Source organism: Arvicanthis niloticus, chromosome 23, assembly GCF_011762505.2.
Source record: "Arvicanthis niloticus isolate mArvNil1 chromosome 23, mArvNil1.pat.X, whole genome shotgun sequence".
NCBI classification, from domain to species: domain Eukaryota; kingdom Metazoa; phylum Chordata; class Mammalia; order Rodentia; family Muridae; genus Arvicanthis; species Arvicanthis niloticus.
Window position 1 is genome coordinate 39,547,433 of NC_133430.1, and position 27,072 is coordinate 39,574,504.

Sequence of the window (27,072 nt, forward strand, 5' to 3'; positions counted from 1 at the left end):
CTACCAGAGATTCCTCTGCCTGACAGTGCAGTGGATCTACACACACACACACACACACACACACACACACACACCAAGTTCGCTGCATGCTTCCAGGAGAACAAGGGACATGCCACCTCTTCCTGTCCCTTCCCTAATTTATTTACCCTTGGGACCTGGGCAAGATTGGCCTTTTTTTCTTTCTTTTTTTTAAGACAGGGTTTCTGTGTGTAGCCCTGGCTGTCCTGGGCTCATTCTGTAGACCAGATTGGCCTCGAACTCACACAGATCAGTCTGCCTCTGCCTGAGTGCTGGGATTAGAGGTGTGTACCACCACCACCAGGCAAGAATAGTCCTGTCCCAGGCATCCACCAACATGATCTCTGGTTCCATTTTGGATGGGTCATCGTTCCACTAGCTGTTTGCTGGGAACTCTATGGTGCATCTAGCCTAGAAAGAGGCAGTAACTCATTCAGCAATACTGAAGGCCTCAAATGCATTCATGGCAGGTTCTGAGCTAAGCCCAGGCAGCCCAGGGAATGGCTGGGTCTTTGGTCAGCCACTTGGCTCCTTTGGTTCCCTGACTACCAGCACGCCCAGGCCTGCCCTCAAGGTCTTGTGTTGCCTCCCTTTCAAATTTGCAAGACCTTCTTGGGGTAGAGAAATAACTCTGTGGACTCTTGCCCTGACTCTGCTAACCTACTATGTGATTCCAGATTGTCCCTGGACTTTCTGGAACCCAGTTTTCTAATCTCTGGTAGGACAGGCTGATTCAGTGGTTCCTCAAGACCTCTTCACAGTCTCCAAAAGTCTAAGACTTGTCTTCTTGGCTCCCTTTGCGGAGACTCTGTCTGTCCCTGCTACTTCCAACCTTCTCTGGTGGGACCTGCTTTCCTAATAAGGCCTTCATTGCCAATTCTACCTCTGTCCTCCTCCTCCTGGAGACATCAGCTGCTAGTAAAAGACCTGAGGGGACAATCCTAATCTCATCTGAATACTGAAGACCTCTGCCCAGGTCCATGCTTCAGGCACAGTGTGTGCAGTACTGACCTTAAGCTAAGAGACAGCTCCTTCTCACTTCGCTACTGTCTTGTGACTTTGCTCTGTGGATCAGAACTCCTTTTCTGCTTTGTTTCTGCCCACTAAGTCTAGGTAAAGTCTTCCTCAGAGTCCTCACAAAGTTGTAAGATCTTTATAAAACTTCTAACATGAATTACCAGGACCTTCCACTAAAGGAACATTTGTTGACCTTGGGCCTAGCAAGTGACTTCGAAGGCACCGTCTCATGTTCATTTTCAGCTGTGAGCTTCAGGCTTGACTCTGAGCTGCCCCGAAGGGTTCTCATCATTCACCACAGTCCCCCGTTCCTGTCTGGATCCTTAGGTTTTTCCTACTGAGAACAACAGAGGAAGTAGCAGGTGGAACCTTGCCTGCCAGCAAGCAACCAAGATTTCCCATTAAGGGTCACTGAGGCATCTTGAGAAGCCCATACTCTAGGAAAAAGAGTATTTGAGATGGTCATGTTGTCTGTTGGGGACCGCACTAGCCCCAAGTTGGGGCGGCCAAAATAAATGTCGCAGCCCAGGCAAAATGTTGAGGCCTGGGCCGACCCACATTTGGGCGGCCACTGTATCCCGGCCCAAGCTGCTGCTCCGGTCTGCAGGTCGGGTTTCAGCAAGAGCGAGGGTGAGGCCAGATTTTACCTAATGTCTGATGTGTATGAATCTCTCTCTCTCTCTCTTGTCTCCCTAATGTCTGGTTCTGTCTTCTATAGTCTCCCTAATGTCTTCTCTCTGCTGTGTCTCCCTAATGTCTTCTATCGTCTCAATTCTGATCTGTTCTGTCTCTGCCTTTTATATGTCTCACTTCTAAGCCATGCCTCTAAGTTACACCTTTAATCATGCCCTTAGGTCTTGTCTCTAACTCTGATCTCTATACTTCTAAGTATACTATTAAGTCACACACCTTTAATCTCACACACCTTTAATCTCAAGGTATCTAAACCAAGATTATCCGAGTGTTCTCAGCTGTTGTAGGCTATTGTAATTTAAATCTCACGTCAGGGTATATGGCTCAAGATGGCTGCAAAGCTGATAGCCGCTTTCTGCTAAAAGTCGGCCCCCAACAGTTGTCTACACAGGCACTGGCCATAACAGCTCAGGAGAGCCGGGAGACAGATGGGTTTGGCAGGACTAGGATCGTAACAGCCAGCATTCCTGTCTTACTGTCTCCTGTTCCCAAGATGGAAGTCCAGAGACTTCATTCCAGGCCTGTCTGCCCCAACACCTGGGCTTTGGGGGTTAGAAAGGGTACAGAGGGGCAAAGTTCTATGGGGAAGGGGTGGGTTGCTATGGAAGGGGTGTTTCCTTCCCTTTCCCATCCCCTACTCCTCCAGAAGCTGGCCAGACTTCCTTAGAAGCTGAAGAAAAGACAAACTCTGGGAGCCTCCCCACCCTCTCCTGCATCCACCTTCCTCCCAGGAGATCTGTGTGTCTCCCCGGTCCAGGAGGAAACTGAGGGCTTCCAAAGCCAAAGCCCTCCACCCGCAGCCTCATTTCTGGGTCCTCCCTCTCAGGTCTTGACCTTTGTGTGGGGTTGGAAGCAGGATGCACTGAAATCCACCCCAACACCAAGACCAGAGAAGAAATCTTTGCGATTACTGGAAAGCCCCTTGTTTCAGAGCTAACTTGTAACACAGCCAAGTCTGCTCAGAACACCCTGGCTCCAGCCTAGGTTAGGTTTCTGCCAAGTATGCAGCAGCAAGAAGTCAGTCCTAGCTGAATGTATCTTGATTTTTAAAGGCCACTTTCTCAAAGAATTAAAAGCATAGGAAGCAAATGCAAGGAGGGTAGAGGCTGAGAGAGGCGCAGCTGAAGGCAGGTTGTAACCAGCTGGTGGCTTCCCACCCTGCACCCGTGTGGCATCTTCTGTCAGGCATCAGGACCCTCCTGGCTTATCTCTGGGAGAGGCATTGTGGTCACACTTTTGCCCTCTGGACAGAGTTCCCTCTCTTGGAGGATAAGAAAGCCCCACCAGACTTGAGGCTGGAGCTGAGAGGTAAGCCATGAGAAGAGGCTTTCCATTTGTGTTGGTGATTGCCTCCAGAACTTTTGATCCAAGGCAGAAAAGGTAGACTTCACCAGGGCCACACGACTCCAAACTGAGGTCTGAGGTCCCGTCCCAACCACATCTGCTCGTTCTCCTCACTAGAAAGTAGCAATGCAGGCATTTCAGGGCCTTTGGAGCCTTGGGGACAACACTTGCTCCTGACAGACACTGAGATATAAATTCTTCAGCATACATACAGCATAGTAGCCTGGCCACAACCCTCAAAGGATTCTAACAAAAGAATGAGAATAGCATGAAACGCAGACCTGTCCGATTCTGGAGTACGTTCTCCTAATTCCTCTGTATACCCACTGACCATGTAACATCCCAAAAGACATTAGCCTCTGAGCGTCGTTTTTCTCATTAAATATAGAAATGTTTGCTCACTGGTTTCCAAATGCTTCCAGCCAGCCTTTCTTTTCTTTGAATGAAATCTTACCGGGACCTCAGTACTTAAGAGCTTCTTTATTGAGCAGTACCAATATTGTGGGGACACACACAGCTTCTCTTGTCTCCTGGCCACTGCCTTTGAACTCCCCCCCCCCCCCCCCCCCCCCGCGTGCATTCCACAGCACCCCCTCAGGCAGAGCCCAGTCATGGCAGCTGTTGGAAGTACCCAGTTTTATCTTAAAGCTTCATACCCTCAGCTAAGTTCCCAATGAAAAGAACAGGGCCTGCCCTTTCCCAATTCCTCCCTGTTCCTCCCCAGTGTTCTGAGCATCCTGTTGGGGACGCCACCCCGCCTCATCCTGAGGCTACCAGCAGGCAGCCACAAGGATGGTGCTCTAGCCCCATGACCTAAGTGATACTGCCTTCCTTGGTACCTAGTCAGAACACCTTCCTGTTGTTCTTGCCTCAGAGGGGTCCTGTGTGAGATATCCAGTTAGGAAATGGGGTGCCCCTTCTCTTTTCATCAGCACCTAATACCTACAGCCAGGAGCTGCTTACCTCACTCGGCTTGCTCTGCAGGGAGCCCACACAGAGGGAAGGAAACAGCATAGCATTCCCACAGGACAAGCAACCAGTGATATCATCGGAATCTCTGCCCTAGTTAACAAGTTCCTACCAGGTGACAGGAAGAGGACTTGTCAGAACCTGAAGAGACTCCATTTGTTTTATATGATGAGGGGATCGTTTCCCAAGTGTTTGGCGAAGATATAGTTTAGTTTAAGGTGAGGGAGACTTGTGGCTCTGGTGACAATTTGAAGGTTACAGAAGAGTACTCCACACCCTCATCCAGGTACCTTGTAATGCGTCCATGCTGCAGGCCCTTTCTACAAATTATTTCCAGAGGTCCATAGTGTCTCAAAGTTGGAAATATTTGGAGGAAGGATTGGACCCTGGAACAGGCTTTAGAGATCTTGGTCATAGCCCTGAAAGTCACTCCGGATGTGTTCATCACCAGACCCCTTCATCTCCCTCTAACAACTCTCTTTTGCTAATCAAGATGAAGATGGGGTTACCCCACGAAGTCAGGGAAAATGGAGTCAGAAACCAGGGAAATGAATAGGCATCCATCCAAAGGTATAGGAGAGCCAGAGTGGACCCGGCAGCTTGTGGCAAAAGGGAACTAGGCTCAGGTGGAAAGGGCCAAAGAAAAGCTATCCTTGGCCTGAACCTTCATGAAGGCATGCTGCTCTCTTATGCCCCTGAGCAGGGGGAAGAAAGAGGACCATGGCCTCAGGACCTGCAACCACCACCTCTGCCAGGACACCACAAGGATGAGCAGGAGAAATCCGTTGGGGATGAGAGGCCTGCCACAGAGCCCCTCTTTAAGGTCCTGGACACACCCCTGAGTGAGGGTGATGAGCCCACGACTCTGCCAGCCCAGCGAGACCTCGGGCAAACTGTGCAGATGGAGGGCTACTTGGGCAGAAAGCACGACCTAGAGGGGCCCAACAAGAAGGCGTCTAACAGGTGTGTGGGGGAAGGGCCACTGGGGAGGCCAAGCAGCTCCAGGGGTCACTCCACCAGCAGAGCTTTGATGCCAGAGGTGTGTGCTGGGGAGAGTGGTCCTGAGCCTTAGGCTATCCCCGTGTGTTTCTTGGCACAATAGGCCTATCTTGATTTTGGGTCTGAGTTCAAATACTACGACTTCATCAAACATTACCCAAACCCCTCAAGTTATGTTCCCCGTTTGTAAAACAGAATGAGGATGGAGTTGGGTGTGGTGGCACATACCTTTAATTCCAGCACTCAGGAAGCAGAGGCAGGCACATCTCTGTGAGTTTGAGGTTGAGTTCTGGTCTAATAGTTCCAGGACAGCCAGAGCTATATAGTGAGACCCTATCTCTACATGCACCCCCTCAAAAAAGAAATAGAAAAATGGGATGAGGGTGAGTGATAATGATAGCAGGCCTTTCCAGAATGGATTCTGGGCCTGGTGAACAGCAAGCTCAGGATGAGCACTGCCCAGTTATCACAGGGTGGGCAACAGGAAGCCCTCGCGCTGACACGGTCTTAACCAAGCCCCACTTTTACCCATCTGGACTTCACTTTCCTTCCTGTAAAATGGGAGATGACTAGGGAACATTAGTGACCTAGACAGCTTCTGCAGGTCCCGTCCAGTGCTGACACAAAGATGGCAGGCATTCTTTCATGGCACTGAGCTAGTCATATTCTGCCCCTGCCTGGGGTCCCTGGGATGCTTTTCTTTTAGCAGCATCATAGGGACTGGGCCAATGGCTTGTGGCAGAAGAGAAGTAGGCTCAGGTAGGGAGTACAAAAAAAAAAAAAAAAAAAAAAAAAAAAAAAAAAAAAAGGCCAGCACCGGGAGGTGGAAGCCAGTGTCACCTCTAGAGCTTCTGGCCTAGGGGAGTCAACATATCGATTTCAAACTTCAAAAAGGGACAAGCATTTGGAGATTCAGTGGTCCTGAAGAGACTCGCTGTTTACTGGCCATCTCCTGTGGAGTTGGCATCCTTTACAGCTGCAATGGGATACTGACCTTTACATTTCCAGATAGGGAAATAGCACCGCAGAGGTTAAATCATTTGTTCAGGGCAGGACTGTCCTCCAAGGACCTTCTTAGCCACTTCCTTACCACAGGAAGGAGCCTGAGCTCAGTCAGGAAGCCTGGGCTCTGTGAAAAGGGCTCTGCAACCACTTCATCTGAATCAAGTTCTCTTTGGCCAGATGGTACTTTTCTCTAGCCCTCCTAGCTCCTCCCCTGCCTTCAAAAGACAGATGGATGGACAGACAGATGAATGAACAGACAGATGGAGGAAGATGAGAAGGAGCAGAAGATGAGTGTTCCTTACTGTAAAAATGCAGTGGCATGCCTCCCATTGCCAGTATAGGAGCTTGGACCTGTGAGCTCAGGACCGGCCGCTGTGAGCTCAGGATGAGCTGCGGAGTGCTCAGGGGCTCAGACAAGGCCACCCTGAGCTCAGGAACCCGGACAAGCCACCATGAGCTGGGGAGCTCAGTGTTCTCCAAACACAACCACAGAAACAAGCCTAGGCTTGCAGAAATCTAGTGTCTGGGGGTTTCTGTTTGTTTCTCTTTTTTCCTCCCTTAAATGATAGGACAGAGTTAAACATACCTCTAATACCAATTTCAAGACAAGTTTAGGCTAATACTTGAAACCCTGGCTCAAAAAACAAACACAAAACAACAGAAAAGGAGGTAAGACAGTATACCAAATATAATTCACAAACACACACACACGCACACGCACACACATGCACACACACACATACACACACACACACACACACACACACACACACACACACGCGCGCGCGCGCGCGCGTGCGCATCCTAGCTCAATTCTGATGCATCAAATATGCAAAGAATAAAGAAATAGTTTGAAATTCTACTTCGAGAAACATATCCCAAGATCAGATCAGAATCCTAGCATTTGCCTAGCATGTGAAGGACCCTGGGTTCAGCCCCCAGCACTGTAAAATTTAAATAAGTAAATAAACAGTGGCTGGGATGTAACTCATAACTAGAACATTTGTCTAGCATGTTCAAGGCCCTGAGTTCTAACTCCAGCATCAAAAAAGGAGAGCAGCTCAAGATCATAGCACTTATATCAGATGGCTCACAACACCTGTAACTCCACTCCGGGCTCTGATGCCCTCTTCTGGCCACCAAGGGAACCTACACTCATGAACACACACCATACTCTACAAACATATACCAGAATGGCACTTGCCTTGAAGGCAAAGGTAGTGTATCTTTGTGGGTTGAAGAAAGCCTGGTCTAGCCGGGCGGTGGTGATGCACGCCTTTAATCCCAGCACTTGGGAGGCAGAGGCAGGCGGATTTCTGAGTTCAAGGCCAGCCTGGTCTACATAGTGAGTTCCATGCCAGCCAGGGCTACAGAGTAAAATCTTGTCTCAAAAAATAAAAATAATTTTTTAAAAAATATTCTAAAAAACCTATAATTATTAGCAAAAATTTATGCACAGGAATGTTCAGGCCTGAGGATGGGGATATAGCTCAATAGTAGTGTACTTGCCTAGCAGGCCTGTGGCCTCTGGTTCTGTCCCCAGTACCATCAAAAAGGAAAGCAATTGCCCATCGTGATAAGGAACATTCTCAGTAAATATATTTTCTTAGGCGTCAATGCACACACACACACACACACACACACACACACACATTATATTACTATTAAATTACAGATAACTTTTTCACTGTTATAAGATCCACTAATAAGAGGATACCATAAATTTTGCATAAAAGTATGCAAAATTACTTTTAAATAATATTGAGGTTATGAAGAAATACCTATGGCATAATGTTATGCTCAATATTAACCTGAATATAAAATGAAATATGGTGGGCTGGCCATGTGGTAAGTGTGATAGACTCAGTGATAGATGTTCTGGACCTTGGGTTCAATTCCCAGTGTGTGTGGTGGGGGTTTGGGGGAGACTGAACAATATACAGTACAATCTAGTTTTAGTTATCTCTGAGTAGAAAAATGGGAACAGAACAAAGACTAGGAGGACACACAATATGTGAACAATGGTTAACTTCTGGTAGGGAAATTACATGTAGATGGTTTTTAATCTTCCCCCACTTTTTTTTTAAACAATAGACTATTTACCCAGCTAAAAATGGTGCAATAAAAGTAAGCAGCACTTGCCGGGCGGTGGTGGTGCATGCCTTTAATCCCAGCACTTGGGAGGCAGAGGCAGGCGGATTTCTGAGTTCAAGGCCAGCCTGGTCTACAGAGTGAGTTCCAGGATAGCCAGGACTACACAGAGAAACCCTGTCTCGAAAAAAAAAAAAAAAAAAGCAACACTTAACTAACTAATTAATTAATTAATGGGGAATAATAACAGCACTGGTGGCAGTGGTGGCAGTGTACACCTTTAATCCCAGCATTCAGGAGGCAGAGGCAGGTAGATCTCTGCGAGTTTGAGACCAGCCTGGTCTACAGTGTGGGTTCTAGGACAGCCAGGATGACAACAGTGAAATCCTGTCTCATAAAGACAAAACAATGAAACAAAACAAGCAGCAAGGCTAGCGGAACTGGCTGTGAGGTGCTGCATCAGGGCCACAGGTGACATGCCTGTCCACGTTTGTTGTAGGTCCTGGAACAACCTGTACTGTGTGCTCAGGAACAGCCAGCTGACCTTCTACAAGGATGCTAAGAACCTGGCCCTTGGGGTGCCCTACCATGGAGAGGAGCCTCTGGCCCTGAGGCACGCCATCTGTGAGATTGCTGTCAACTATAAGAAGAAGAAGCATGTATTTAAGCTGAGGTGAGCTTTACTGTCCAGCACATCCACCTGCGCCCTAAGCCTTTTGAATCTTTATGCTGATGGCTTCATTGGCCATTAATGGCCAGGTGGAGATGCTCTGCAGACCAGCTCCCAGCTGGAGCTCTTCCTTGGGTGTCTTTAAATGAAAAGATTGGTGGTCTTATAGACTTAGCTTTTTTGGGTGGTCTGCTGCCCTAGAGGAGCATGAATATTAGGCTGTAGGATAGTGGCTAGGTTAAGACTCTGCTCAGGTTAAGACTTCTGGAGTTGGTTGACCCAAAACCCTTTGTCTTCCTAGGTTAAGCAATGGCAGTGAGTGGCTCTTCCATGGCAAGGATGAGGTAAGTACAGGCAGCCTAACTCAGATGAGCTAACAATGAGGTGGGTGGAAGGAAACCTGATCTCAGGGCTCCCTCAGAAGGGAGCAGTCATAGAAGCACACCCATCCCTTCATGGTCCCAGGAGGGCTGTGTACCTCTAGCGTCCTTGACATTTCCACCCTGCAGGAGGAGATGCTGTTGTGGTTACAGAGCATGAGCACGGCCATCAACGAGTCCCAGAGCATCCGTGTCAAGGCACAGAGTCTGCCTCTGCCTTCCCTGACTGGTCCTGATGCCAGCGTCAGCAAGAAGGATAAGGAGAAGAGGTTTAGCTTCTTCCCCAAAAAGAAGTAGCAGCTGGGAGGGTCCCTGTGGGCGAGGCCTGCCAGGCAGCACTGCAGTGTGCATTGGGACATGCAAGGACAAGGAGCCCATGGCCTCGACCTCTGCAGTGGCCAGTCCTCCTCCCGCCTGCCACTCACTGCCTGCAGCCTGCCTGCTCAAGTTGCTGGGCCAGCCCCAGGGCCCCACACTGCACTGCAATAGCTGCCTTGCCTGCCTGGCCTCCCTGGCCTTCCCAATGCCTGCCAACAGCCCTCCACCTCCCCTACCCCATGCAGCTGGCTGGGCTCCAGGGACTGGAGGTCCAGCTCCTTTGGGGCTGAAAACGGTTCTGTAAGGCGTATACTCTCCTCTTCCTGCCTACAAGCTGGGATACCCGATGGCTTTCCTCCAGCACTGCCCACTACCACACAAATTCCCTTTGGGGTCACTGAGCATAGTCAGTGAGGGAAACAAAAATGAATATTGACGATGGTTGCCCTGTTCCTTAGGGGCAGGAGGAAGGGCCTTCAGAACCAGCTCTGGACAAGGGGCTGGTGGAGTTTCAAGGGGACAGTATGGATGCCAAGCTTTGAGTACTGCCAGTCTCCTCCCCGCTGGGCTCCTTCAGAGATAGGACTCTCTCCTCAGGGCTAGTATGTCCCTTCTTTTTTTTTTCTTATACTCCTAAGAGTTGTGGTGAGTCCCGAGTGAATGAGCCTCTTCTTCCCTGTGACACCCTTTGATGCTCCTGGCATCAACCAGAAGCCCTCACACCGCTCTCTTGGAAACCCTGGTAGAGCTTAGGGTTCAGACCTCTGTCACAGGAGAGACAGACAGGTCCCAACACTGCTTAAGGCTCTGCCTATATTGCAGCTCTTTCTCCATCACCAGTTGCAGCCAAACAAGCAGTATGTGGCCAGGGCTGGTGCCGGATACAAGCTGAATACCCAGGCCCTGCAGTCAAGTATCTCAAAGCTACATCCCCCCCCCCTGTACCCCCTTGACCCTGCAGCTGGCACCATCAAGACCAGCAGCTGGACACAGAGCTGTTCCTTACCTAGGGGTGACAAATGCAGGCTTGTGACACAATTACCCTCTGGAGCATAGGGATGAATGTTGAGGCTATTGTTTATAAAGGTGTGACTCCTCTTGGTTGGTTTCTGCAGACCTGGTCTTCGATTTTTAGGGGTCACATGGTATAGAGATCACCAAACATCTACTATCCCTCCTCAAGTATCAAAAGGGGCTCTGCAGCTCGTCCCTGGGGAGTGCTTTCCCACACCTAGGGAAGACTAGGACCACTGGGCCTGCAGGCACACTGCTTCACAACTGAGAGCAACACATCTCCAGCCCAACTTGGCAGCTGGAGTTAGATCCAAAAGATGGTCGAGGTGAGGGCAAGGGGCCTTTTCACCTAGGAGACCATCTGTGTCCCTAGGGCCCACAGCCAGTTTCTACTGCCTTCCCCATGGGTAAGGCTCAATGGTAGGCATACAGTTACTAGGCCTTCCCAGAATCCCTCATTGTTGACCAGACAGGTATAGCTCAGATATCAGTTGCACCCTGTGACCCCCAACATGATCTGAGTATGAACTCAACTCCAGTAGACTGTGACCACCTTAGCCAGTGGGACCTGATATCTTCAACTCCACAGCCAGTCTGTAACTTGGCCTCAGTGTATAGGACTCTATAACTCCCTCCTTCTACAGGGAACATAGTGGGCACCATTCACCAGCCTCTGTACAGCTGGAGAAACCAAAGCAGTAGACAGGGAGGCATCTGCACCCCTGACAATAAAATGGCCTTGGTACACTGAAAGGCATGTCTATCTCTGGGACACGAAGTAGGCTCCTCGATGAAGCATTAGGTGGCAAGCAGCTCCCTCAGGCAGTTTCCCTGGCCTAGTCTTTGGGGACCAAGGGATGAGGGTCTACATTTCCCTTCTACATGTACCCAAGTAGCACCTGAAGTGAGAATTTTCCAGTGACTCCACAGAGCCAAGAAAGAGAAGGCTCCAATGGAAGAGTTAGGATTTCACTGCAAAGGATTATACAAGGGTAGTAAGCTGCATGTGACCTACCATCACAGCCAGCTCCTCACACTTGTCACTCATGTCACCCAGGCCCCAAGGCACTCAACATACTGGACTGACTTTGCAGGAACCCTGTGCACTCCAGGGCCGGGCTCTCCTGGTGCCCTGGCAAGGCTGACTTTTCTCCTGGTATTTTCTACTTGCAGTCTTCCCTGACAGTATTCTCAAACTGGGTTAACACAGCTCCAGTCCACACCAGCATAACAGGCTTCCTCCCCAGGGCGGTTGGAGGAAGCTCTCTGGGCACAGCGGGGCAGCTCTCCCTCCCTCCCTGTTGTCTTTGTCCTGGGCCTGGACAGACAGGCTGAGGAGGAGCAGAGGGTCCTGGGACCCTCCCACCCCAACTCTACTGGTACTAACAGAAGTCTGTGTAGGCTCGGCTCCCTTCCCTCCCCCATCTTCTCCTTCCTGACTATTGGAGGGCAACAGGTCCCCTAGACTGGTCCTGGATCTCCTTCCTCCATCACCAAGAGGAGGCAGAGATTCAGAGGAGGAAGAGACCAGCAGGCTACATGGCTTGGTCTCTTGGACAAGCAAGCTCAGGGAGGACACAGAAAGTGAGATGAAGGTTGAGAAAGGAAACCCTGTTGGGCACAGATCATGCCATCTGGGGCTGGTCCTGGGGCTGGCTGGGCCTTGTCCTCCACCTGCTCAAATGTGCTTCCACCAACCAGAGGAGTCCCATTTACTAGTTTTTCTAATAAATCAATAATACTGTGTTTGTTTCTGTTTATTTGACTAGCCTCTTGTTCCTTTAAACTGGACATCAGAGGGAAGGCACCATGGAGAGACGGCTAGGGTTTACTTTGTTCCTAAGGGTATTATGGGATGACTCTGCTGGTATCCAGGCCCTAGATTCCATCTGGGACCCTAAGGAAGCTTGCTTATTCGTGAGTTCAATCAACTCTAGGGCAAAGTTGTCTCTAAGCAATCTATTGTTCAGGCAGTTAACTACTGGTGGTTTGGCGGTTAACTACTGAGAGCAGGAACCTGATCCCCTATCTGTCCTGGGACCCATTTTCAGGGGGACAGTTCTGTTTGGCCTGGGTGGGACACAGGACTGTTCAGAGGGTCTTCAGATAATTCTAATAGGATTAGTAAATGCCACTGTCCCTGTCCAAGGTTCCCAGGCACACCTACACATGGAGTGTGAGAATCATCGAAAGACATTAGCTACCACGGCCCAGGTTCTGCCCCTAGATGCCATCATTGAGCGTGAGAAACAGTGACTCATTCAGCCTTCAGTCTGTAGATGAGAAAAATACATAGTTGGGTGACCCGGTTGGCTGGGAGCAAGGCTGGGACAAGACTTTGAGTCACCTATCCAATGCTTTTATGGCCACTATCAGGTGTCATATCCTGGGACTGGCCTGCTCAGAAACAGTAGCTATCTTCTTGGTGACTGACGGTGGCTGAAGAGGACAGACAGGACATGGCCTACTGCAGTCCTGCTCTGCTCCTGCCCAGGAGACCACCACTCACCTGATATATCAGGGTGGGATGGGGATTGATGGCCCTATATTCAGATCTGATCTGACCTATCCTCCTAGGTTGGAAGATCCCCCGGTCTTACTACCTGCAGACTTGCAGGTACACCAGAGACTGACCTCTCTGTCACCAAGGCCCTATAGTCTCCTCTATTCTGGCCCCAGACAGAACAAACCAGACCAAGTAAAGCTGGTCTTCTGAGGAGAAAAGAACCCACTCAGAAATGGGGCATTTCTGGCCCTTAGATACTTCTGTGGGTACTGTAAGGACAGGAACTATTCTAATAAAATACACTTATACTCTACAACACTGCAGACCACTTTAGGACATTGCCAAGCCTCAACCTTAGGACCCTCGCCCCTCCTGAGAACCGGAGAGGCAGAGATAAGTAAAAGGCACCGGACACTAGAAAGCCCTGTTTCTCTTAAGTGTTCCCCTTGCCCCTGGCAGCTCCAGCTTTTTAGAACACTTTTGTCTTTGGGAAAAGAGCTAAAGGCTCCCATGTGGGATCCTCACCCCAGATAGGAAGTCAGACTGGGGGTGGACAGAGCAGTGCATAGAGGCCGATGTGGCAGTGAACAAGCTCCCACCTGTCACTCTGTACCCCACCTGACCTGTGAGCACCCTGATGTCTTCTGTTTGCTGTGCCTGGACATTGAGTGAGCATCCATGTCCCCAGTAAGGAGGCCACACACAGGATGGTTGGTCAACAGTGGATATTGCACCATAGACAAATAATGAAATGTGTGTACATTAGCAACAACCACAGAGACAGCGCGACAACCTTCGAGAGTACCTGAACTAAGTCCGTTACATTCTTTACAAGACACACACACACTCACACACACATACCACAGGATGTAAAGCAATAAATTATTGGCCTCATTCCTGCCTGGGTCCTATGACAAGGAAGTTAAAGGGTAGAGCCTGCCTGGGCTGCTTCCTAGTTCTCTCCTTGGGTTCTCAGCCGGGCAATGGCCAGCCAGTAAGGGAAGCCAGGGCAGTGCTGGCTCTCCCTGGGCAGAATAAGCTTAAATAAAATAGTTGGCTTCTTATCAGAGAAGTATTTACAGAGAAGGTAAGTGGCTCATCTGGACCTAAGGCAAATCATCATAGGACCTCTCAGGGGAGAGGCGGGGCCAGCACAGGTAACAGGTGAGTTCACATATTTCCCAAACCACTCTTCCAGAAGAATGGAGGAAGAGCATAGTGAGCCAGACCTGGGAGAAAGCATGCCAGGTCCTTTCCACCTCCACATGGCTGCTCTCTCCATCAGGAGTCAGTCAACCCACAGAGTTCAAGGCCTGGAACTTCTCCCTCAGGTTTCTCACTCTACCCTGTTTGTTTGTGTCTGCTGAGTCCCTGGGACCATCTTCTTTGGGCTGGTGCTCTGCAGACTCCTGGAAACCTTGGCCCTGTCCTTTCAAAGCTACTGGGGAACTTGGTTCCTTTCCACTGTCTTCCTCCAGCCCTATGGCAGTGTTAGGATGGGGCCCCTTCTCCATGATGATCACTCTCCGGTTGTTCTCCAGAGTAAGGTCTGCAGTGACATACAGGGCGTCACCTCCATTCAGTCGGCTTTGGGGAGGAGACTCAGGAGGTGGAGGCTGGGAGGCCTCTCCATCTCTCTGGTTCCTATTGGTGTTCAGGCTGCAGCAGCGGTCCACCTTGCCAGACATAGGAGGTTCTATAATGTTCTCAGGCAGGGAGCGGCTCCTGCTGGCCAGCAGGCTACGGGGCCAGCTGCTCTCGGCCTGAGCAGTCTTGTCGTGGGAGGTATATTTGAAGCAGAGCTCTCGGACATCAGGCCAGTTGAAGGTCTCAGTGTCAAAGGGGCTGAGAGGGCTCCGAGCAGAGGACCGAGACCCAGGTGAGGTGGTTCTTGGGCTGACAGCAGAAGGGCTGAAGGAGAAACGGCGTGGAGAGGTCTCCACAGCAGAGGAAGACTTGCCCTGCTCTTGAGCCACCAGCTGCTCATAGCTGAGGAGGGATAGCACAGGCTTCCTCCTGGCTGGGAAGAAAGAGAGCAAGCTACATGAACCACTGTGAAGGAAGATGCGAGACAGAAAGGGTGAGGGAGGAACCGTCTTCAGCTGTATGTGGGGACTGGGGTATGCTGGAAGAGAGGTCCCATCTGCCCTTCTGCTCTCATCTTCGTATGGAATGAGTCCCTGGCCTGTTCTCCAAGCTCCCTCTGCTCAACTGGAAGAGCTGGGGGGGGGGGGAGGGGATGACGACAGACTGAGGCTTCGATCAGAAGCATAGGATGGCCCTTCAGTGCCAAGGCTCACTGTATACCATGTGGTGCTTGGGGTCCAGCCCTCTCGCGGCATAGCCTCTTTAGAGGTTACTTTCCCAAAAAGCACTGATCTATTCGGTTTTTCTACCCCAAGCTCCCCACCCACATCATACCTTTACCCCCTGATAGCTCTCCAGCTTCCTCAGGCAGGCCAGAAACGGAAGGGATCTGCTCATCCCTCTCAGGAGTGGCTTTTTCCCACTGTAGAGGCGGCCTAGCTGCCTTGATGTTCTTAATTCGGAGGCTGTACTGGCGGGCCAACTGGTAGACCTTGTTTTTGACACGCTCACTCACATGGCTGTCCATCACATGGGAGAGCTGCACAATACGGGGGTGCAGTGGGGTAACCAGCTCCCCCTGGACACCACTGCTCAGCTCTTTCACCAGCTCTTTCAACTCCTGGGCCAGGTGGGCTGGGTTGGGTTGTTCAGTAGGGGAGGCACTTTCTGGAGAGGCGAAAGCAGATTCCTCAGTGATGGCTCCCAGCTCATGCTCCTCCAAGATGAACAGTGGCTCCTGTAGCTCAAAGCCATTGGCCTGGCTCTGGCCAGACCCCGTCCGTGGACTTCTCTCTGAAGAGTCCATTCTTTCCCATATCTTTGCAATTTCTGAAGATGGGCGGAACTCAGCATCTGTGACGGGAGCTGGGTCCCCTTCGTCCGTCCGGCTGGGACCTGGGAGGTCAAACAAGGTCCATGAAGCTGGCCGAGAACTCCCCAACCTCTTGTACCCAGCTGAAGCTGCTGGCTCTGCATCCGGCTTGGGAAGGCTGTTGAATCTGGACACAGAGCTGCGCACCAGTCCTTTAGGGATGTAGGAGAGGCTCTCCCGCCGGCGGACACTGAAGCTCGCATCGTGGTGTTCTGCATTTTCATAGTAGTTCTTAATTTTGTCCAGCAACTGTCGGTCTCGGGTAGACAACGCTGACTCCTTTTTCTTGCAGGAAGATCTGTCTGGTTCTGTGGGGCAGCCTGAGCCTGCACTTGGAGATTCTGTCCCATTGACAGAAGGGCCATTGTCTGTAACCATGTCTACACCAATGATCACTTCTGCAGTGGGTGGGTTGCTGAGAGAGTCCCCAGTGCTGCTCCATCGGGCTAGGCCCTTCTCACTGCCCTCCAGGCTGAGCACACTGCTGCTTCGGCTGATAAGCCGTGGTGTCCCGAGGCCACTGGACTTGCCCTCCTCCAGCGCCAGGCTGCTCCGCCGAGAGAAGCTACTGGCGAACCTCTCAGCAATGACACTGGCCTGGTCTAGCACAGAGGGTGGCAGGAGGCTCTCGGGTTCCTGGGCGGCCTCCTCTTCTTCCTCCTCACTACTCAGAGCCTTAAGGTCTTCAGAGCCCTCAGGCTCTACAAAGTCCACCTCACCAGCTGGGTTGTCCACTCCTAGCAGCCCCTTGGGGGCATGAAGCTGTGTCTCCAGGGCTTCTGGAAATTCTGGGTCTGAAGGCATCTCCTCGGTGCTGGGACCTTCCAAGGTAGTAAAGGCCTCCTGCTCGACCCCAGGCTCAGGATCTGTCTCAACCTGGAACACAACAGAGACCATATTAGGAGTGGAGCTGGGGGCCAAGAGAGCATGGCCTGCTCTCAGGCTAGGTAGAGGGCCTGCAGCTTAGGACAAAGACAATCAGAATGCACGTGACTCAAAAGCAGGACACCAGGTCTATGTATTCCTTTAGTGTCCCTGCAGCTGGATGACAGACCCATGCCCTCACACCCACGGAGAACACTAGTAAGCCGGCTGACACAAGTATCTTCCCAGAGCAGTCTCCTGGGAGAAGACCAGTGCAGATGCAAACTTCAGATTCCATAACCTGCAGAGCTACACCTATGATCTAGACCAGTGCTGCCCATCACAGTCGCCACCAGCCATTCTGGCTGAGCATCTGACCTGACCATAGTCCAAATGAAGACCCGTAGGAACAGACGATACATCCCGAGTTTTGAGGGCTTTGTATAAAACAAAGTATCAGTAATTTTACTTTAGCTCTCATAGGCTATGTAAAATAAGATATTAAAACTAACTTCGCCAGGCAGTGGTGGCACGCTTGGGAGGCAGAAGCAGGTGGATTGATTTCTGAGTTCGAGGCCAGCCTGGTCTACAGAGTGAGTTTCAGGACAGCCAGGGCTACATAGAGAAACCCTGTCTTGAAAAACAAAACAAACAAACAAAAAAAACCAACCTCGAAAAAAAAATATTAATTTCACCTTTTTTCCCTTTCCTTTTGAGAGAGGTTCTCATAGAGCCCACCCTGGCTTCAAACTTGCTATGTGTCTGAAGTTGGCCTTAAAATATCAAATTCTCTTTCCCGGGTACTAAGGTTATAAGCATGTGCCATCATGCCCAGCTTCTTTGTATTTCTTAACATGGTTACTAGAAAATTTAGTGGGCTAGTGGCACAATGGATAACAGTGAGTAGATTCTAGAAAATCACAGACTATTACATATTATCATCATTCCTGACAGTACAACGGTCAAGGTCTGACCCATTAATGGGATTCCAGAAAATTCATCTTGGAACCCGCTGTCCACTGTGATAACATGAACAGGCAGGGATTTTAGGAAGTGACTGCCACATAAGGGCTCCATAGTTGTGCCTCAGAAAAGAGACTAAAGGAAGCCTCCTTGCTGTGAGGGCACAGCAAGAATGTGACTGAGGTCGAGAGGGAATCCTCATCAGACGGCAAACCAGCTGGAGGTGCCTTGATCCTGGAGTTGGCAGACTCACTACTCTGAATGACATATCCCTGCTTATAAACACTTGACCTAAGACACGCTGTTACAGCAGTAGACAGCTATATTTTTATCTAGTGTCATCTCGGTCCTCAGCCCTGTCCTGGCTGAGGCTCAACCTGGGGTCTAACTCCTGACCTTGTTCTTCTAATTTAGAAAGTAAAGGAGGTAGGTCCCCTCAGATGCTGTCCACTGCACAGCCTGTCAAGCACGCTCTCTATGCCTCTTTTCCTTCTGCAATGGTTGTGGGGAACAGGAGAAAATGGCGAGAGCTACCCCAAAGAGATACGCACATTCTATCCCTTTGTCCAGGTGGCCCCAGGCTTTCTTAGGCAGCTAGCGCGTTGTACAGGGCATGCCTTATGTCCTACACAGGCAGCCTGTCTGAGGAGGCCCAGTGATGGTCACCTTTGCTTAACTCATAGAAACAGGTAGACTGTTTGCCAAACCACACACCTCTAGGCTATCCAGGCCTCTGGAAGGGGCATGGGCCATGAAGTGAGAATCCCTGTTCCATGTACCCAATGAGATAGCCTGCGCCCCAAAGACCTGCCTATGGTCTGGACTCCAGCTACCGGGTACTAGCTCCCTCTCACCTGCTGCCTGCTCACCTCTGGCAGTGAAGAAACAGACTCAAAGCTCATGCGTTTCTCTGCACTGGTTGGAGACCGGTTACTGGGCCTTCTGCAGCTTTTAGAGCCTTCAGACTCCCTGTGTCTCTTCCCCTGCAGCAAGCAGAAGTCAGCTTACAACTGAGAAATGGGCATCTCTGCATTCTATCCCAACATGGACACTGCCTCCCATACCCCAAGGAGGTTCAGACAGCACCTCCAGGACTGACCCTGTCCTGTGCCCGAGCCCTTCCAAACAACCTGAAACGCCAGGCCTGGGGCTACAGAAATCCTTGCAAAGTGTGCAGTTTTTGAAAAGTCCAACCCACCTCCCCCACCTCCCCTCACAGACACAGTCAGTTGCCCTTCACACTTAATGGCTGCTGGCTCCCCCCTCCCCCACCCTGTTAGTCCTAGTGAGAGGGAGGCGTCCCAGTGGGTACCCAGTCCTAGAACAGTGCATGCCAGGGGCTCACCAGGGCGTGACAGTGAGTGAGTTAAGTATTGACAGCAGGAAGGAGGGGACAGTGTAGGGGAGAGTGGGAAGGACACGGGAAGGACATGCACATGCCAGACAACATGCAAGGAAGAAGGGAGATCAAAGAGACACCTCACCATAGCACCCCGGGAGAAAAGTGCCCGATAGTGCCAGCAGTGGAGGGCGGCCAGCAGGGAGCTGGCAAAGTCAGCTACCTGCTCCGCCACTGCTAGACTCTCTTCCTCCTCTTCCTCCTCCTCCGAGCCCGGGAGCTCTGGCCCAGGCACCTTCTCGCTGCCATCATGCCCTGACAGGTCCTCCAGGGAGACCGGGAAGGTCTGCTGCTGCTGCTGCTCTTCCTCCTCCACTATCTCCTCCTCTTCCTCAAGCTCTTCCCTGGAAGCCCCCTCAGCCTCTGGCTGCTGGTCCTGGGCACTGGGTGGCTGCCCAAAGTCCAAGAGGGCTCCGGCACTGCCTGCATGCTGTTCAGAGCATAAGAGCCCCTTGTCACCTGCCTTGTGGGCAACCCCTCTTCTTGTAGGTGGCTAGAAATGGCTTCATAGAAAAATCTACTCCTAAGTGCAAAATCCTGGCCTTCTCTCGACTGAGGCATTTTGTGGTGGGAAGGCTGAGATCTGGTTGAGAATAAAATCACCCCAAAGAAGCCTACGTACCCCAAGAGGGAAAAATGAGAGGATGCAGGCCAAGCAAGGCACCACAGGGTGCTGCTGTAAGGAAGAGGATATGAAAGGGTCCCCAGGGAGGGACCTGGGCAGTGCCACCCACAGTCCCTCCTTCCAGCCCCTAGAGCCCTGGCACTCACCTTCATTCCCGCTGCTCTGGCTGCTGACACCACCACAGGGTCCAAGCACATGGTGGGAGGGGCAGGGAGGAAGAGGAGAAAGAAAGAACCTCTTTAGAGAGACCAGAGCCCCTGGGGAAACCCCACATGGGCTCCTACACTCCCAAACCCCCCACCTAGTCCTGCCTTTCAAAGGAATGAATGACAGCTCAGGAGCCCAGCACAGAACCAGTGCCAGTCTGTGCAAGCTGCTAGGCTCCTATCCCAGTGGAAGAAAAGGCACAGTGTATGGACAAAGGGGCCATGGCTCTCTACAGACAGCATGGGAGAAGAACCCAAGTCAAATTCCCCCTGTTGTGTTCTCCACAGTCTCTAACCAGGTTCTTAGCTGCTTTACCCTCCCACCCCACCGAGGATGCCTGGGGAGACGAACCTGACCTTCCCACACTTACCTTTCTCACTCAGTTGCCTGAGCAGGTGTCTGGTGGGCTCTGAAGAACACAAACAAGTAGTTAGCACAGGCCAAGAAACAGCTGCTCCTAATCTGGGCCCCAAGCTCAATGCATCACCGGCCCAGCACCAGCCCAAAGTCCACTCTAGCTGGCCCCCAACCTTCCCCCCAAACCCCAGCCTCAGGAAAGCCTTCTTCAATGTTACCGAGGCCCCCAGGTGGGGCCTGAGCCACCTCTGCCTCTCTGCAACACACAGTGAACTGCTCAGTCCTTGTATTAGCGTGCCAGCCAAGGCCTTAGTTAAGGAGCCATCTGGAAAAGACGGACTCCATGCTACCCACATGACCGACTAGCCACTAACCACGCTTCTATCTCAAGCGCCTCTACCTCTGTTACAGGCAGCACGTCAGCGCAATAGCTATGCCCCACAGCAAGCCCCTCATAGCATGCAGGCCGGGAAGCAGAGGTCGCACCCGACTTTCTACGGCCCTTAAGGCCTGGCATCTCGAATCCTTGCTGTCTGCTGGAAAGTGTGGCCCTGCTGAACAGGGTATGACCAGGCTCTGAGGACACAAAACACAACTATTAGGCTAATGGTGCCATCACTTTGTACTCAGCCTTTCTGGGGACAGACATGAGACAGGAGGGGAAGGATAAGAGAATCCTGTCTCAAAAGTCCTGTCTACAGAGCCCTCAGCCCACCTCTACCCTGACTGATGAAATGTGACGGCTTAGGGATGTCCCTGATTTTTCTATAAATTTAAGAGTCACAGGAAAGTCTACAGAGGTCTCTTAGCTGCTCCTCAAGGGAACAGACTGAGGCCAGCACATTCCCATTCTATATCCACATAAGTAAACTTCTAATTCTTTTTTGAAAAGACATGGTCTTACATTGCTGGCCTGAAATTTGATGTGTTGCCAAATATATCCTTGAACCTCTGACCCTTGTGTCTCCACCTCTTAAGTGCCAGGATTCCAAGAGTACACCACCACACCTGCTTTACGTGGTACTGGGCTTGAATCCAGGGATTCATACGTGCTAGATGACCACTGTCCCTACTGAGTACAGCCTCTGGCTCCTAATTGCATTTCTGTTGTTTTGTGCTCATGCATGTTCAGGTATGTATTTGTATATATGTGAAGGACCAGAAGTCAATATCAGATGTCTTCCTCAAGAACTTCCCACCTTATTTTTTGAGGCAGGGTCTCTCACTGAACCTAGAGCTCACCAATCAGCTAGACTGACTATCCACAAAGCCCCCGGGATCCTTCTGCTTCCATCTCCCCAACACTGGAATCAGAGGCGTGTGCCTGATTTTTATGTGCGTACTGGGGTATCCACTTCAGGTCCTTGTTGAGGTTTGGTCTTTTGCTACGTGTTATAATGCTAAATACTGGCCCCCAAGGCCTGGTTGCCCCCAGGGACAAGAGAATCCACAGTACTCAAGTGACGATATGTAACCTTGTCCCCCAAGTTATCTCTGATTGGTGATAAAATTGCTTATATAGCCTATAACTGGACAGAAGACTGTTGGGTTTTTTTGGTTCCTGGGCTTGGGGTCAGAGGCAAGGACCAAGGACCATGAGGGGAGGGAGGGAGTAAGGGAGGGAGGGAGAAGAGAAGAGAAGAGAAGAGAAGAGAAGAGAAGAGAAGAGAAGAGAAGAGAGAAGGAGTTGCCATGGGGTTAGGTGAGTACAAAAACATGGCCATGAGGGCTGGCCAATTGGAGTTACGAGTGGCCCAGACAGAACATGGCAATAACTCAGGGTTATTGATAGGAAAGTAGACGTAACAGCATAGAGGGTAGATATCTGTCCAGCTTTAGTGCTGATTAAGGTTTATTATAAATATAAAGGTTATGTACTTTTATCTTAGAACTGAATGATCTAAGGTGGGGTAGAAACCCCCATTTGAGATGAAACAGAACCATAACAGGTTTTATAGTACATGAGTGCTCTATCTGTATGAACACCTGCATGCCAGAAGAGGGCATCTGAAACCATTTGTGAGCTACCATGTGGTTGCTGAGAATTGAACTCAGGACCTCTGGAAGAGCAGACAGCACTCTTACCCACTGAGCCATCTCTGCAGCCCCTCAGGGCCACATTCTTATGTGGCAAGCACTTTTCTTAGCTTTATCTCCCAACCACCCTCATCTGATTTTAAAATGAGAAAGAGGGCTCATCAGGATAGGCACCTGCTGGCCTGAGCCCGGGCCCCAGACACACGTGGTGGAAGGAAAGAAAGGACTCAAATGCCATAGCACTTGAACACACACATTACACACACAGAGAAATACATGTAGTAGTAAATTATTAAAGATTTAAAATGTAACAAAGTGAGAAATAGAAATATCCTATTCTTTCTGTTGAAACCTTATAAAAAGAATTTTTAAGGGTTTAAAAGCCATGACAGATCTTATCCCACAGTGACTTTGTCTGCCTGATAGAGCTCTGGAGGAGGAGGTGGGGGAGGATGAGGATGAGGATGAGGAGGAGGACAGAGGAGAGAGGAGGTGGGAGGAGGGAGAAGAAGGGGGAGGGAGGAGGAGGGGGAGGGAGGAGGAAGAAGAGGAGGAGGTGGGTAGGAAAAGGAAGGGGGGAGGAGGGGGAGGAAGAGAAAGAAGAGGAAGAGGTGGGTAGGAAAAGGAAGGGGGGGGAGGAGGAGAAAGAGGAGGTGGCAGTGGCAGCAAAGACCCTGAGCCTGGGCACCTAAGCTGTAGCATGTGATCTAAGTCCTTCCCGTCCGCAACTCCAAGGTCTGCTTTTACACATAATTCCTCCAAATCCATCAGCTGACCTCTACCACACAGGAGAAAAAAGAGCCACTATGTAGGGAACGTGCTAGGAGCAAGAGGATGGACACTCCTCGGTATTATGGAAGAAATGTCATGATGAACTTGAAGCTCAAATACAGGCCGTCGCCATGGCAACCCACAGTGCTGCCACTATCACATCTGGCAGCTCACACACCATCAGTAGCAATGCAGCTCCAGCTACAGAAAAGGAAAAGTGCAACTGTGATCTTCTAGAAGGCTCCTGAGGACGAGGCATGTCTTGGAAAAATTAACACGTCTTTAAAAAGCCAACTCTCTTAATAGTCACAGGCTAAAATCTCAGCCACATGGAAATCTCAGCCTTTTATATTTGCTCACTTCCCAACCATCCTGGACAGCTACAGTCCTGAGGTAGAGAGGCATCAGTTTTCTTGAGCTATAATTCACACACTATATATACCACCTGTGTAAAGTACATTCACAGAACTATGCCTCAGAGCTGGTGGTGTGTGTGTGTGTGTGTGTGTGTGTGTGTGTGTGTGTGTACGTGTGTCAATGGGTGCTTTTCTAGTTTGGGGGACTTTTTTTGTTTTGTTTTTTAGAGACAGGTTTTCTCTGTATAATCCTGGCTGGTCCCAGACCTCTGTAGACCAGACTCCCTCAAACTCAGAGATCTACCTGCCTCTGCCTCCCAAGTATTTAGATTAAAGATGTATATACCACCACCACCTGACTGGGGGGCACTTTTTGTCTTTTGTGGTACCGAGGACTTGAACCTAGGGTCTTGGCACACTAGCCAAGTGCTCTGCTACTGAGCTCGATCCCTATTTCTTAGAGCTAAAGTTCTGATGCTGATATCATGACAGAACATGGTATTAATACCACAGCTGTCCTAGTTAGCATTAGCTGCCAACTTGTCATAGCCTAGAACCACCTGAAAGTCTCAAATAAGTAACTGTCTTTATCAGTTGTCTGTGAGGGACTGTCTTGATTGCAAAGTAATGTAGGAGGACACAGCCCACTGTGGGCGGCACTATTCCCTTGGCTATATAAAGAAGCTATCTGAGATGAGCTGTAGAGAGTCAGCTAGCAAGCATCCTCCTCCATGGTTCCTGCTGTACTTCTCAGCTTTGAAGTGAATTCCTTGGTCACAGGTAATATATAAAATAGTAAGTGGGCCTACCTTAAGTTCCTGCCTTGACTTCCCTCAACAGGGTGTGAGCTGAATGAATCCTTTCCTCTCCTAAGGTGCTTTTGGGAGAGTATTTTATCACAGTACCAGCAAAGAAACTGGAACAACTACCATTGCTAGACTCTTCTAGTGTTAAGCTATGGCAAGCTAAGAGGGACCATTAGTGGGAAAGGGAGAAAATTACAGAAGGGAAGAAAAATACAGATGGCCTGCGACCAATAAAGCAACACCCTAGTTGGAGGCTTTTAATCATAAAATTTAAGTAGCCAAATTAGGTTAGCCTAGAAAGGAACCACCTGGAAAAATACTAAACATTGCAAGATGAAAACTCCCCAGAGACCACCTGGCTCCACCTTCTCAAAGGCCACGGTTCAGATATCAATCCCAAGAGTTCAAGGACCCTGCAGGTGGTGGCCAATCAAGACCTAAACACTTGTGAATCCAACCAAAACAATATTCTCAATCTAAAAGCATCTGTTCCAAACTACTGTAGAATGGATCTCATTTCCAGACTCGCCACAGCTTAATCCAGATCTGCTCCTGGGGCTCAGACTTATTGTTACGTCAGAGATAGTTAGAGCAAAAAAATAAAAAAAAAGGTCGTAGAATCAATCACAGAAACATCCCCACACCACACCATCACAGAGCTTAGAGCAAAAAAAGGAAGCATTTCTCTTTCTAAACAGACGCTTCAGTTCTAATAACTCCACGAACACATTAGCAAATCCCATCATGGAAGAAAACCCAGGAGAGGAAAATGGCATGACCCAAAATAAATATTTCCTGTCTGGATTTGGTGCCACTCCGTCTAAGCGTTTTTCCTCCTACCCAGCCTCTGCTGTCACTCGAGACCTAAACTGAGAAAAACTATCCATGACCTTCAAGTGCTACTCCGGCGGAGCAGCAATTCAAGGAGGTTTAGCTGGCTGAGAAGAGCTAGCAAATCCTGAATAACAAACATCCCCAGGCCCTCGAGCTGGTGGACAGCCCTAGTGAGCAGAAGGCACGGGAGGTGGTGGAGGGCAGCACGGGCATAAAGAGGAAATGGTTCACAGACGTCCAACAAGCCACCCTGCTGTCCTCTCCAGTCTTTTGAAGAGAGCGACGCCCCACTATGCTGCTACAGATGATCCCGGTCTGGGCCAGGATCCTCTAAAGAAGTCTCTTGTCCACACAGCTCCTCCCTTACCAGACTGCCGACGTCCCTGGCGCACGTGGGTAGACACCTCATCCTGGGAGGACCAAGCCTTTTTCATGCGCTCTGGGCTGCAGCGATACCTACTGGGATCTGTAGCCAGGAGAGAAATAATTAGGCCTCTGGTTCCCCAATGGCCTAACTAGAAGCTGCCCATGCCAGATGACATATTCATCACCCACACCAGCTCCAGATGGTCCTGGATGCCTCTCTGGAGGTCCCCCATCTTCCATCTTCTTACAATTGGTTGCTTCAAGCACTGAGAGCCCAGCCATTTGGTCGGACCATGTTACTAATTACACAACTGATCCCCAGTCCTTGACAGAAAGAGCCCCTATCCTTCTTGCTCCTTGACAAATACATTGGACAGGATTTGCCCAAGATATGGCCTGACTTAACAATGGACACAATTAGGGACAAAACAGGCAGAAAAGGGTAACTTACAATAGGAGTCCATTTCCAAGATGGCTTCCTTGGCCTGGAAGGAAAGGAAACCCATATAGTAATTACCTGACTGTACCTTGTCTGCCCAGAGTACGTCTAGTTCCATGCCATGGCCTGAATATCTGAAGTACTAACACCTGCTGTGCACTGGAACCAAGAAGAAAGGCTCCAGCAAATTCTTGAGAGCTGGGTCAGGGAACATGCTTTCTCTGAAGCCCATCTGAGCCAAGAAGCCCCTAGGAGCTAACCTTCTGGGGTATGGTGGCATGGTGGTTCTCCAGAATGAGCCTCTTGATGTGATGAGTCCAGCTCCGTTTCTCCTCCACTGTCTTGGCCTAGGAGGGCCCAGGAGGAAGGAACTGGGTTTATTATTTCAGGTCAAAACTGTCTGGCACACACAGTACTTCTACCAAGGGGCAGAAAGAATAGGAGGGGCTGTGCAGGGATTTCTGTCTATACCTCAGAGGGGGCCCCTGATGATCTCACTTTACAGATGGAGACGCTAGGGCATGGGGCAGCCAGGGAACAGGGAGTCACATGCAAGTGTGCTTGCAAGTCTTGGTCCCCAGCCCTTCACCTAAGCCACTCCTCACCTGGATACTGTATTGTTGCTTGCTGTGCTTATAGTGGGTGACGGTGAAGCACAGAGAGTCTCTGGTGCTTTCGATCAGCATCAGCGAGGAGCACTGGGGGGCAGAGAAGAAGATAATTAAGCAGGAGAGAGGGGGACCCCAACCCTTGAGACAAGTTTCAGAAGACGGCAGCGGAGCCCAATGAAGCTAGAAGGAAGCTGGAGCCAGGGGACATGAGGCAGCAGAAGAGAGGGCAGCACAGTTACCGGAATGTGACCCTTGTACACAAAGTGATCGCCTCGCTTCTTGGTAATGAGCAGGATCTTGTCAAAGAGGAAGAAAGTTCTCTCATTGCGCACACGGTGTACACGAAAGGTGGCTTCCAGGACCAGTTCCCCATAGGTGGTCAGGTCTGGACCCTTCCAGTTAATGAGCAGTGACTGGATCTCCTGCAGTAGAGACCCCACCAACACCCAGAGTC

The 27,072-nt window shown here is 50.3% G+C and overlaps 2 protein-coding genes across 19 annotated transcripts in view; one reads left to right on the forward strand and one right to left on the reverse strand.

Annotated features, from left to right (window-relative positions):
• Sptb (spectrin beta, erythrocytic) overlaps nucleotides 1-12,264 on the forward strand; it is a 129,274-nt gene extending 117,010 nt beyond the window's left edge. Inside the window, exons 33-36 of the mRNA XM_076921958.1 lie at nucleotides 4,745-5,004; nucleotides 8,636-8,809; nucleotides 9,108-9,150; nucleotides 9,316-12,264. Of these exons, the coding sequence (XP_076778073.1) occupies nucleotides 4,745-5,004; nucleotides 8,636-8,809; nucleotides 9,108-9,150; nucleotides 9,316-9,483 (645 nt within the window). The 3' untranslated portion in view covers nucleotides 9,484-12,264. The remainder of the gene's footprint in view (nucleotides 1-4,744; nucleotides 5,005-8,635; nucleotides 8,810-9,107; nucleotides 9,151-9,315) is intronic.
• A 1,468-nt stretch (nucleotides 12,265-13,732) lies between these two features.
• Plekhg3 (pleckstrin homology and RhoGEF domain containing G3) overlaps nucleotides 13,733-27,072 on the reverse strand; it is a 41,877-nt gene continuing 28,537 nt past the window's right edge. For 2 of the 18 annotated variants that reach the window (XM_076921942.1, XM_076921939.1), the window contains exons 8-19: nucleotides 26,858-27,040; nucleotides 26,613-26,705; nucleotides 26,268-26,354; nucleotides 26,020-26,053; nucleotides 25,570-25,668; nucleotides 20,885-20,974; nucleotides 20,412-20,450; nucleotides 19,981-20,003; nucleotides 19,295-19,639; nucleotides 18,665-18,793; nucleotides 15,446-16,859; nucleotides 13,733-15,044 (exon numbers count right to left, since the gene is read on the reverse strand). In XM_076921942.1, coding sequence (XP_076778057.1) covers nucleotides 14,317-15,044; nucleotides 15,446-16,859; nucleotides 18,665-18,793; nucleotides 19,295-19,639; nucleotides 19,981-20,003; nucleotides 20,412-20,450; nucleotides 20,885-20,974; nucleotides 25,570-25,668; nucleotides 26,020-26,053; nucleotides 26,268-26,354; nucleotides 26,613-26,705; nucleotides 26,858-27,040 — 3,264 coding nt within the window. In that variant the 3' untranslated portion in view covers nucleotides 13,733-14,316. The remainder of the gene's footprint in view (nucleotides 15,045-15,445; nucleotides 16,860-18,664; nucleotides 18,794-19,294; nucleotides 19,640-19,980; nucleotides 20,004-20,411; nucleotides 20,451-20,884; nucleotides 20,975-25,569; nucleotides 25,669-26,019; nucleotides 26,054-26,267; nucleotides 26,355-26,612; nucleotides 26,706-26,857; nucleotides 27,041-27,072) is intronic. The other 16 variants (XM_076921940.1, XM_076921943.1, XM_076921947.1 and 13 more) reach the window with 16 other exon arrangements.